Here is a 12,403-nt window from a genome sequence, read left to right as displayed (position 1 = left end):
AATTTGAAATTGTTGTCAAAAATTCTTTTGTTTATGACCTACCGTTCAATACTCAGAAGAACGCGACTGTCGGGCCACGTGCCAAGATTTCAAACCAAATGAAATGCCGCCAACGGTCATTGTATTTGTTGGTATTATATTCATCCATTTTCTTAAATCAACCACAGCAAAATTGAGCCCTGAATTGCAGTTTTTTTATGTTAGATTTATTTTCCAAAAGTTCATAAAGGTTTTAGTTTTAAATTTAAGCAACAGAAGTGAGAAAAAACTAAAACATAAATAGGAAATGCGACTGCTCCCCGAAGAAAGCGATCTATTTACAGAACCTACGCGAATTGAAGGAAAGGGCTAGGGCTAGAGCTAAAGCAAACTTTTTTCTACACATACAACAATTTCAACCTTTTCATCAGCTTCTCAACCTATATCATTTTGAACAATATTCAAACAATTTGAATCCAATACCGCAAGGCTCAACATACAAGGTTCAACTCAAAAATGCCTTCAAACACGGACAGATTTTGTCCGACGTGCCACGTTTCTGCCTCACCGATATCTCTATCTCTCGAGCTATTGAATAGATTCTTGCATTCAACTACTTATGGGGTAAAACAACATAAAGTTGAAGACTAGCGAAAGCGCATCGTACTTATCAGTTAGCATTATTTGGATCCTAGGAACGTGTTCTTGTTCTTCGTCCCTTTCATTCGTTCGTGGGTGTGCTTGTGGGTGTTTACTACAAGACGGAGTGCGTGATTGGTGGTCCCAGCTGATGGAAGAAGCATCTGGAAGCTGTTTCGGTGCACAGTTTTGTTGTTTGGCGCTCGCAAAAAGGTTTGCGCCGCTGTCACGCCACTTAGGTATCCAAAATTTCAAACTCTACGTCGGATTTGTTAATTTCGCGCAACGAATTGATCACCATGTAGCGGGAGAATATTATGTACAGCTTGCGAAACCACACCATCTGGGAGTTGTGCAAGCGCATCGCATTCTGCACAGCGCGCCGAGCTTTCCAGCTGAGGATGACCCTAAAACGATTGGAAAGAGAGTTGAAATGTTTAATAAATAAATGATTCTCCATATCAACAAGCATTCAATAGCATATATTGCACTGCTCTGAAGAGCGCTTCCAATCTCCCCAACGACTTATCGAATGCAATGCACCCGTTCCGAGTCCTTGGCCGAGAGGTTTTTGGTGGACAAAAATCTTCCCTTCCTTCTTGCCCAGCTGTACCATTTACCACCGGTTGCTTTTTGGTAACCATCGGTGGCTAACTGATAATTGCTGTAAAACGATAACCATAATCGGTGATCGACATAATAAAATAGCAGCCTATAAGTCCACCATACCCACGGAGACCAATCGAAAGGTGGGTATGTGCTGCAACCGGCATAGAAGAAATAAAAACAACATACATACGTTTGATAAGCATTCCAAAAGACGCAAAGCAAATAACAATAAGATTCTTTGGTCAGCCCAGGCAAGATAATGCAAACAACGCTAGACCCCACGCGTTTAGCGGCAAAGGCTTAGTGGTCCACGGGGGCCATGTACTCCTGACAGACTATCGCAGGCGATAGTTATCTACGAACGTAAAATAGCGTGCGAATTTTATCGATAGCTGACGCACGTCTGGGCAAGATACTGAGCTAATGCGTAACGGGTAAACCATGGCAAATGTCGCCGAATGCTACCACCACTATTTAAACACCGTCGCCGTGGAGTGGGATAGTTCAGAAGTGTTTGCAAGCTCCGTTACTGAAAATGTACAAGTTCCTGCTGATTGTTGCGATCCTGCCGGCCATCGCCTTTGGCCAGACCCCGTTCCGTCCTTGTAAGTAGCGGTCACGTGAGCGTGGCAACTAGTGAGTGTGGTGTGGTTAAAGTGCCTCTTAAGCTGTGAGAAAATTACATCCTATTAATCCGCTTCCTGCTGCCCCCACAGGCCGTGCTGGAGGTCCGGTTCCAGATTCGGTTGCGATCGAAGGATGCACGGCCCTTCCGTGCACGATCGTGTCCGGCAGCCCGCTGATTGCACGTGCGACCGGTATTCGCTCGCCGGTGGCCACACCGACCGTTGAGGCACACATCGTCGCCCGCGTGCTGGGACTGGATGTCGGGTTCAGGATTCCGGAGGAGCTACGCGACGCCTGTGCCGTGGGTATTTCGGGAGCCTCGTGTCCGCTTGCCGCTGGCCAGCAGTTCGACTACACGCTCAACCACGCTATGACACTGCCACTGACCGGCATTACCGCGCAGGTCGAGGTCGGTCTTACGGCGGCTGACGGTACCAGGATCACGTGCATTGAGATTGATGCCCAAATCGTGTCCTAAGCTTCCACTCCTTTCTTCTCCAATTTCTACCGAGCAATAAACCAATAAAACCACATCTAGTGATGTGATCGTATGTTAAGCAACTAAACATGTCAGTTAATTTCACTGGTAAAAAGTGGGGTTGTTTGCATGGAGATTTCACTGAAGTGCAGATAAAGCAAGCCTTGGGAATGGCAGTGCTGTCAAACTTCATTCGCATGTCAAACCAGTGGGGGGAGCTCGGAATCGTACCTATTCCGCAGCCGATTCCGATTCTGGAATCGTTTCATACTCTGGAGCCGACACGTATTCAGATTCCAGAGTAGACTCCTGCTCCAGAAGCGAAATCGGCTTCGGAATTAGAGTTGGCCCCAGAATCGCAATCCATCCGGGAAACGCATTTTGCTCTGGAATCGGAAACAGAATTGACTCCGGAATTGGAATTAGCTCCGGCATCAAAATGTTTTCTGGAATTAAAATCGGACGTTTCGGAGGCGAAAACTGTCCCGGAATTTTCATGAGAATCGTTATCGTTAATTTGGATTCTTTGCGGCTAGTAATACAATAGTGGCAACATAGGACCCGAACACCTATTCACATGGAGATACCGAAACCGACTCCGTCTTCGGAGCCGATTCTGATTCCGGAGCCGATTCCGATTTCGGAGCCAATTCCGATTCCGAAGCCGATTTGGTTTCCGCAGCAGATTCTGATTCATGTAATGCATGGCAATGATTTAACAAAATGCACTTGACAAAAAGGCACACCACCCTTTTCTTCCTTTACTCGAAGCGAGAGGTGTTGTTACACAATCAATAATCGACTTCATGCCTATCTAGTACCCTGCGCCCGACCACAAGTGGTATGTCAATAGCCAGTTTGTTGTTTTTTAGCCGATAGAGAAAATAAAAAAATGCCACCGATATCGATCCAACTTCTTCCTGGGACCGTTACGTTTCATCCTTCCACCTACAGTGCAATTCAATCTTATCGAAGAAGCGAAAAATTTGCCAGCCTGGAGCCTGGCCACTAATTGTATGGACCCCCCGGGTAGAGTAATAGGGTGGTCCGATAGATTGCTAAAAAAAGCAAATTCGAGGATCATTGCTGCTAACCAACGGATCTGGGTTGAAACCACCGAAAACGATGCATTATCGAAGGACAATAATCGCAGTGACCCATGGTGACGCCACAGTTCATATAGGTAATCCCCTTACTCTTGACGCAGGTTACTTTTCTACGGTAATCTTATCCATTAAGTAATTTCCCATAAAGTGGGCAAGATACCGGGCGGAAAGAAACATTGATAAGTAAGTTGCTTGCTTATGTTTAGGTACGATAAGCTTTTTGAGCAATTTTGGGCTTCCAACAACATCGCCATCAAAATACACATCGGAGGTGCATAAACTTTGAACTCGAATCGTGATAAAACTAACACCAATGGTTCGATTAAACCCTACACAATCGAGTAATATGGCGTGTTGTGCGTATTTCTGTCTGTGTGTGCGCGCGCACTGGGGGAAAGAAATCCGGACAAGAAAGGTCTCCAAACACTTACAGGCGCTATTGGGGCACCCACCCTTTACCTAACCTGCGCTGATAAGCAGCTCCGATAGGCGGATAAGAAACGAGTTTGGCTAATCTATTGCAACGTCCAATTGCAGGTGCCGTTCGGTTTCAACCCACACCGCTGCTGCGGTGACCTTCGCGGGGGCTCGGTATTTAAAAAGCGCTACCGATACGGGACAAGGTAGTCAGATCCTTGACGTTTCCCTTAGTACCACAACCATGTACAAGTTCCTGCTCATTGCTGCCCTGCTGCCGGCCATCGTCTTCGGCCAGACTCCGTTCCGACCATGTAAGTGTGATGCCTCCTGCGATGCTTCCTCGCCCGCAGCTGGGAAGATATCTTACGTTGCCTCTACGCTCTTTCGCCCTAGGCTCGGGTGGCAGGCCAACTCCGGCTTCGCTCAACATTGAAGGATGCACGGCCCTGCCCTGCACGATCACGTCCGGAGCTCCGCTGGTTGCCCGCGGCATCGGCATCATGTCGCCGGTCGCCACCCCCACCCTGACGGCTCATCTGACTGCCCGCCTGCTCGGATTGGACGTCGGTTTCGAGATCCCGGACGAGCTGCGGGACGCTTGCGCTGTTGGTATTTCGGGTGCTTCCTGCCCGATCGCCGCCGGTCAGACCTTTGACTACGAGCTGAACTATGCCATGGAGCTGCCGCTGGTCGGTATTACCGTGCAGGTTGAGGTTGGTCTGACCGCTGCTGACGGCAGTGCCGTGACCTGCGTCGAAATCGATGCAGCGATCGTCGGTTAAAGCAAAGCAAACCCAGTTCTCCATTATTAACACTACTTTCCTCCGTAATAAACCTTTCTGAGCCATCACAGTAGATCGGAAATTGTTTTCATTATGCATTTAAGAGGCCGACCGTTGCGGTATTGAACCAATACGCTTCTTTAATCCTAATGGTAGATGGTAGGTTTGTATCCATAGTTCACTTACCAATTGGTAGATAGCAGCAGCGTTGCCGGCAGATCAAATATCGACAAATACTTTCGGCACAGATTCACCGTTTCTAATGTTAATACTTTACAATCTGCGAAAGACAAAGGACGGTTAGCATAAAACAATCGCCTACTACCCGTCCTCGACTACTTACTGTTCGGTATCATGCCGGAAAGACACAGCGAAGCGGTTGCGTAGTAAATTGCACTATGGTTCGGATGGCCGCTGATACCTTCCTTGTCGAACGTGATCAGCAGCTCCGCGTCGAGCGATTCCAGCTGGCGGAGCAGCTGGTTCGCAATCGTGACCGCCCTCCATTCCGCGCTCGGATCGTCCTGCAAATGTGTCGCATTAACGAGCGTTATGTCCTCGGGCCGCACGCCCATGCTTTCGCACGCATCCCACAGCTCCTGCCTCCGCACGGCACCCTTTCGGTCGTGATTGCCCTCGGACAGGCACAGCACGAACACGCGGCACTGGCGGCGTCGCAGCTCCAGTATGGTAGGGCCGAAGAACATCACCTCGTCATCGGGATGAGCGGTTACGAGCAGGGCCCGGCTGCACGGGGGCAGATGGCTTCGGCGCACCAACCACCGGCCGAAGCGCGAGCCACCGGTCGCACGGTGAAACATCACCCGGTACAGGACGACGCATAGTACACTGTAGGCCAGCAGCACTAGCGCAATGTGATCCAGCGTTTCGTGTAGGTAGTGCAGCGCGATACCGTAAATCACCTCCAGGCAGCCGGTCGGTCCGAGCGGATCCTGCTGCTGCTGCTGCTGTTCCTTTTGTGCTTCCGTCTTTCCGCACTGGAACCACCACGCGAGCAGTGATGATGGCACGGGCGAAGGAACCGAGCGGATGATAGTGTCACTGCCGTGCGGATCGATGTTCGAGGAAGCATGAATCATTTCCTCATCACGTCACCCGGACCTGATGTGTACCGGCTGGAGGGCGGGTGAAGCGTTGGCACCCGGAACGGTACCGTATTTGAGACAGAGGAAACACTTCGCTTCACCTCGATTGCACAAACGAAATTCGATTACGCAGCAGTTTCGCAAAATGCAGGGCCCGGGTAGTGCACTCTGTCTGACGGTGTGCGACTTCCGTGGGAATAACATACAACCACAGTGAGCACAATCGCCGCCGTCCTGCTTCGCACAGCAACGGCACTGCCAGTGGGTTTCTGCGTGCAACTGAAAGCAAAAAGGTGAAATAGATATACTTGGTCAGGTAAAACTGGAAAGTGTTGTCTGTTAATTTATTATCTTTTATGGTTACATACGATTTTTCGCCGATATGATGTGTTTGTTTACCTTTTGTTTTTCTCTACCAATTTACAGGCACACACACACACACGCAGTGAGGGAAGAATTGTACAGGGACAGTGCTGACTAATTTTAAACAGCACTACTTCTCATCTAATGCCAATTGAAAAACAAACTTTTGATCCAAATGACCGTCAAAAATGTGATTTCCGTGCAATATCTTGTATCTCAATAATTATTTGCGCAAACGATCTCATCTCCAATCAGTAATAAAGCATTAATTATTTTAATTTACTCTATATTGAATTTCCACTTCCCTGTCGTAATTGTGGCAGGCCACTGTAAGTGTTTGCTGTTTTGACATTTTCTACTTCAACATGGCCAGGTCAGGCAATGAAGGAAACGATGGTCCATTTTTGCATAATTAAATCAAATTTTACAAATCTCTTTAGAGTCTTTAATGTCTAAGAAAGGATATGAAAATAACCATTTAGTTTTATTGTATGCCGAGAGTAGGTAGCAATTATGTAAATAGCACAAATATTATCATTTCTGCGATATAAAACCTCCGAGCCCGGTGGTGCAATGTCAAACTGTGCTGTTGTGATACAGCCTGGTTGTTTGCACATTGCCGGATACGAATTGAAAAAGTCAATTTTCACCCGACTGTCAAAATATCGACTGGTGCATGTGTATGTGCAGTGTGTGTGAGTGTGCGCGCAGTCCGAGCGAGAATTCGGGATTTTAGGGATCGAATTTGTGAACGAAAACATTCACTTTCAAGCCTCCAAGGATTCGCTTACCATCCTTCAAACCACCCACGGCACGATGCAGCAAGAGGATCTAGCGTACGAGCGGAAGTTGCGGCCAATCTGGGGTAGGTAGCAGTTGGGGTATGGTGGTCTGCACCACGACTGTCTCCGCATGGCAGCATCAATAGCAATCGCACGGAGACCGGCTGCGGCTGCGATGGCCGGTTGGACTATTAGCTGGTCGTGGTCGCAAAGTGTTTGAATGACGCTATAGAGGCGGTGGCCATTCTACATCATGCCGATAATTATCGGCGTTTGGAACTAAACGCACACCAAACGCGTGTGCTGTTTCATACAAGAAAAAGGCGCTGCTATGCTCCGGCTCCGAATGGTTACCGGCCGGCATCTCTCCACTCTCCACATCTCTCATCGCGATCTTCAATTGTGCACTTGCTGGGCGCTGCACCATTCCAATCTTAGAAACATCCACCATCCACGCAAACACACGCACACACTCGCCTAGCTTAACCAATTGTCCGTGTCTCTATTTTTAGAATCGATTGAAATCGGTAACTACAAAAAGGCGCTGCAGGATGTCGAGAAGATGCTGAAGAAGAAACCCACCCTACAGTGTGCCCGTGCGCTGAAAGCCTGGGCGTACCAGCGGCTCGGCCGCACGGAGGACAGTGCGCCGCTGATCGCCGCGCTCGAGGAGGAGCAACCGATCGAGGCGACGACACTGCACGCGCTCACGCTGTACTACAAGGAAACGCAGCGGCTGGACAAGATCTGCACGCTGTTTAGCAACGCGGTGCGGCAGGTGCCGGGCAGCGAGGAGCTGCTGTCCCAGCTGTTCATCGCCTACATGCGCATCGACGACTTCAAGGCGCTGCAGTCGGTCGCGCTGCAGCTGTACAAGCTGCGGCCCCGCAACTCCTACTATTTCTGGGCCGTGATGAGTGTGGTGCTGCAAGCGCTCCGCGGCCCGGACGCGCACAATGCGCAAAAGGCGCAGCTACTGCTGGTGCTCGCCCAGCGCATGGTGGACAAGTTCATTGCGGAGAACAAGCTCGAGGGTGCGCAGGAGGCGCAGCTGTATCTGCAGATACTACAGGAGCAGCACAAGTACAGCGAGGCGTACGAGTTTCTGCAGGGTGCCTTATGCCAGAAGCTGTACCCGGGTGCGCCGGTTTATCTGAGGATCGATCTGCTCAAGCAGCTGAGCAAGTGGGGCGAGCTGAACCGACTGCTCAAGGAGCTGCTGCTACAGGAGTAAGTGCAAGCTGTTGGCGAGTAGCTGTGGCAGTGCTATTAATGTCAATTTCGACCGCGTTCCTTTCCTAGACAAGACCGCTGGGATTACTATCAGGATTACATCAACTCTACGTTTGAGCTTATAAGGGCTGGCGAGAAACCGGACGGTGCTGATTACACGGTGGAAATGTGCCACGAATTCCTGTGCGATGTATGTGTATGCTGGGCTGGAAGAGTTAGCCATTGCATCAGCAACTAAATTTTACATCTTGTCCTTCCCCGCCCCTTTCTAGATTATCGAAGCGCAGCCGAAAAAGTTCCGCGGTCCATACCTGGCTCGGTTGGAGCTGAACCGCCGCATGGTGGAGCAGCGGTACGCCGAGGAACAGCTGTTTGGCAAAATGTCCGATATGCTGGCGGAGTACTTCGAGCTGTTTGCGGACAAGCCGTGCTGTGCGCTCGATATGAAGCTGTTTCTCGAATTTGTCAAACCGGCCCACGAGCGGAGAACACTCGCTACCAAGCTCATGAACGGTCTGGGGCTCAGCTCAGCAACGCTACCGGCCAGTGTCAGTATTGTCGCCGCTCGTCGGTTGATATGCATTCGTTTCACAATGGGATTTTTGCCTTCTATATTTGCAGAAAGAGCAAATGCAACGACACATCTGTACGCTGCAGATCGCCCGGTACAGCGGGGCGCACGCGATCGTTAGCGAGGAGCTGCTGCACGCTATCTATACCTCGCTAAGCCTTCACTACGAGCACGGGTACAATGCGTACGGGCAGGGTCTGCTGGTGACGGACATGGGACCATCGGACGCGTACGCCTTGTTAGCTGGTACGCTCACAGCGGGTAGGGGAAGGCTCAATTGTCCACCCAACACTAAAGCAAGCATTTACCTTTCGCAGCGCAAATTATGTACGAACGTGCCTATCGAATGCAACGCTCCGAGCCGGCCATCGAAGCGCTGTGTCTGCTGAACCACCTGCTGGGTAACAGCGTGAACAACTTCCACGGTAAGCTGTTGGCGCTGCAGCTGTACCACCGTCTCGGTCTCACGCAAGCCGCCCAAAGTGCCTACGAAACGCTCGACATTAAGCACATTCAGCTGGATTCGCTTGGCTACCTGCACTGTGCTCAACTGGCAAATGCCGGCTTCCCGGCACTGGCCAAGGCGACGTACGAGCAAACGCTCTACTTCTTCCTGAACGACATCGACGCCAACTCCGAGTTCCCGAAGGCGCTGTACAACTTTGGCACGTTCTCGAAGCTGGTTGAAATTGTCGACTTTCGCAGCAGGCTCGCGAACAGCTACCACTTTATGCTGGTAACGGTCGAAACGTTGCTGCTGATGGTGGTCAGCTCTGGTGGCACGCTGTCCCAGCTGCTGGCGGCGTACAGGCAAACGCGCCGCAAACCGGCCGAGGATCGTATACGGTGGGACAAGCTGCACGATAATCGCGATCTTACGATCTTTGTCAGTTGGGATCCACCGAGCGATGAGGAGGAGGAGGAGGATGTAAAGAAGAAAGACAAGCCAATGGATAATGGCACCGGAGGGGAGAAGGAAGCGCCGGTAGTAGCAGCTGTAACGAAACCGGTCGGTGCTACGCTGGAGGAACGTCGGGAACGATTGCAAAAGCGCAGCTACGAGCAGGACTACGATCTGTTGCGGTTGCGCACCGGCATTTCGAAGATGCTGTTCTCGCTGGTGGAGCTCCATCTCAGTCGTACGTCGGTGGAGTGTTCAGCGGCGCAGCAGCTGCGCGACGACTGGGTGACGGTCACGGCCGACATCCGCAGCAAGCAGCACGCACCTATCAGCGGTCGCTATCTAGTCAATCTGTTGCCCTCGCGCCTTCACCTTTACCTGAGCCTGCCCTACGAGCGTGTCTTTACGCAGCTGGCCGACTTTGCGCTGGACTTGTGGAAGGGTTACAGCATCGAGCAGCTTACACTGGCGGCGGACAAGTGTTCCGGCGACGTAACGGCCATACACGAGACGATGAAGCGAGCTATCGAGACGTACCACCAGTCGGCCGATTTGCTGTGGCACTGGAAGATGACGCACGAGCTCGTAAACGGTTGTATCGAGGTGAGGTCGAGACGATTGAGGCGGTCGTTTCTGGGCTAGTTCTGCTAATCCGGCCTGCGTTACCTTTGTTTTTCCAGATGATCTCACTGATGGTATTCCTGCTGGCAGTCTGTTACGACAAGTACCTGCATGCCCCAACGTCCCAAGCACAACCAAGCGCCGGAAAGAAGGTGAAAAAGGGCCCCGAAAACAGTGCACCGAATACTGCCACAACCAATGCGAGCAACGATGCTTCTTCCGTCGTCCCGGAACGGGAGCGGCTCGTGCTGGTTACGAAGGTGCTGCGCGAGTTGAAGCAAACCATCAACGCCATGGATCTGCTGCTGGGTGAGACGAGCGGAACGAGCACGTTCAACAGCGTTTCCTTTAACTTAAATTGCTTTTATTTTTGGTTCGGCAGCATCCTGGAAGCCACCCTTAGTCGAGGACTCCCTGTCGGCCGCCATCGAGCGGATGTCACTGAATCCCAAGTGCGCCTCCACCGTACAGTCAACGATAGCGGAAAACGCCTTGACGGAGGTGCGGGAATTGCGCAAGCTGCTAAAGGACAAGCTAAAGCTGATGAGCAAAGCTATTTAAGAGCACTAATCCAACCAGCCGCCTAGCCAATCCATCAACAGTGACGCCCACTGAGGTCTAACCTACGGCGGCACACAGACCCAGACCCGGGATGATCGTGTTTTGGAGTTCGTGAGCAGTAGGGGCGCGTCAATAGGAGCATCTTTCATTCAGTTCTGTTTCGTTGATTGTTGAACAACATTGTGTGTATTAAGTTTCTAGCTTTTTAAGTGGTGGTTCCCCATTTTCTGGGGGGATGCAAGTAGGCCCCATTTCCCGTTGCCTACAGCAAATTGTTCATTTTATCGATACAAAATAGAATAGTACAGTGCATACTATTTTTATACTAGTATGATGGTTACACCATCGGCAATACACATTCACATGGACTCCCTTCCCGTTTTCTGAAGGAGTCCCTTTTTCCGAAAGTCATTCAAAAACGAGCGTGTACAGGGGCAAGCATTTTTGAAATTTAGATAGCGTCTAAAGTTAAAACAAAAAAGATACAATTCACACGAAAGACACCCATTGACGACAGGGCATTGTGTAATGATGTAATGGGAGGAAAGCACTTCAGCATACACGATCGCGTGTACCGGTGGGCAGATGGGGGTGTAAGATGGGGCAGCAGTAGAATCAAAATGTGTTTGCAATGAAAGTACAGTAACGATACATTTACCAGTGTAGCTTCCACGCGTTGCAAAGAAAAGAGTCGAATGGGGTGGTGAGAGATGGTGGACCTAGAAGAGATTAATAAAATAAGGAAAAGTAAACAATCGCTGTTGATCTGTGATCGTTTAAAACGCGATCCGATTTTTTTCTTTTTTTAATTTGTTTTTTCTTTTAGGGTCCGAAAAACAAAACACAACTCACGCCCACTTTCCGACTCTCAGTATAGTGAGAGCGTTACCTGTTCACTATAGTGAGATGGTGGTATCTGTCGCCATTTGAGTCATTTGTTAGACTTGGACAACTTGCACTGCTGCTTGCATGTTGCAACCCTAGCAAAAGGAACACATTTTAAATGCACTTTCCAATGTTGAGTTTATTATCTCGTTTGAACAGGAAGATACAGACATACGCTTTAACCAGCAGCTGCCACCATCTCTCTCTCTCTCTCTCTCTCTCTCTCTCTCTCTCTCTCTCTCTCTCTCTCTCTCTCTCTCTCTCTCTCTCTCTCTCTCTCTCTCTCTCTTTTTCTTACTTTGCGCCTGTGATTGTTCGAGAGTAATAAATAAACGAGGAGAACAAGGAGGGGCCGAGGGGGGCTATGGTCGATTGCAGGTGATGAAATTTACACTAATGCTTCTTAATTTAAACAATAATATAATACGCCATTACGAACGTTTACAACATTTGCTCGACGACAACGAAGACGATGAACGAATTGCACAAGATGCCTCTATACACTCAACAGTGCATTAAATAAGTGATTAAAAGGGATGCATTTTGCTACTCCACCGGTTATTGCGAATTCTTAATTCGAATCGGTGTGTGTGTCCTTTTCCTGGTTATCAAGCAATAACGCTTAGCACAACGAGAAGTGTACATCAAACGAAAGGAAAATTAATTTTCTGTAACAATCTCTCCGTCGAACTGGCGGTTTTCCGGCGTTTTGCTAATGCACGCAATGTGCTGCCTGTGCT

General features: G+C 49.7%; 4 protein-coding genes across 4 annotated transcripts; 3 read left to right on the top strand and 1 right to left on the bottom strand.

The window, feature by feature from the left end:
- Positions 1–184: 184 nt before the first annotated feature.
- On the bottom strand, positions 185–5,757 carry LOC121589068 (N-acetylglucosaminyl-phosphatidylinositol de-N-acetylase). The gene is made up of 3 exons (XM_041907672.1): positions 4,984–5,757; positions 4,827–4,920; positions 185–1,025 (listed from the first exon to the last, which is right to left on the bottom strand). Exons 1-3 carry the CDS (start codon positions 5,738–5,740, stop codon positions 854–856), a joined length of 1,023 nt encoding a protein of 340 aa, XP_041763606.1. The 5' UTR covers positions 5,741–5,757; the 3' UTR covers positions 185–853.
- On the top strand, positions 1,714–2,411 carry LOC121589070. The gene is made up of 2 exons (XM_041907674.1): positions 1,714–1,832; positions 1,944–2,411. Exons 1-2 carry the CDS (start codon positions 1,763–1,765, stop codon positions 2,330–2,332), a joined length of 459 nt encoding a protein of 152 aa, XP_041763608.1. The 5' UTR covers positions 1,714–1,762; the 3' UTR covers positions 2,333–2,411.
- LOC121589069 lies at positions 4,046–4,713 on the top strand. Its single transcript, XM_041907673.1, has 2 exons — positions 4,046–4,169; positions 4,252–4,713. Exons 1-2 carry the CDS (start codon positions 4,100–4,102, stop codon positions 4,638–4,640), a joined length of 459 nt encoding a protein of 152 aa, XP_041763607.1. The 5' UTR covers positions 4,046–4,099; the 3' UTR covers positions 4,641–4,713.
- Positions 5,758–6,666: 909 nt separating the features above from the next.
- Positions 6,667–11,557, top strand: LOC121591118 (phagocyte signaling-impaired protein). The gene is made up of 8 exons (XM_041911508.1): positions 6,667–6,974; positions 7,404–8,121; positions 8,194–8,314; positions 8,397–8,672; positions 8,746–8,941; positions 9,013–10,199; positions 10,277–10,526; positions 10,600–11,557. The coding sequence occupies exons 1-8, from the start codon at positions 6,926–6,928 to the stop codon at positions 10,776–10,778; spliced, it is 2,976 nt and encodes a 991-aa protein (XP_041767442.1). The 5' UTR covers positions 6,667–6,925; the 3' UTR covers positions 10,779–11,557.
- The last annotated feature ends 846 nt before the right edge of the window (positions 11,558–12,403 follow it).

The sequence above is a fragment of the Anopheles merus genome, chromosome 2R (genome assembly GCF_017562075.2).
Source record: "Anopheles merus strain MAF chromosome 2R, AmerM5.1, whole genome shotgun sequence".
In the NCBI taxonomy this organism is placed as follows: domain Eukaryota; kingdom Metazoa; phylum Arthropoda; class Insecta; order Diptera; family Culicidae; genus Anopheles; species Anopheles merus.
Note: the sequence above shows the minus strand (reverse complement) of the source record. Positions and strands in the feature narration are given on the sequence as shown.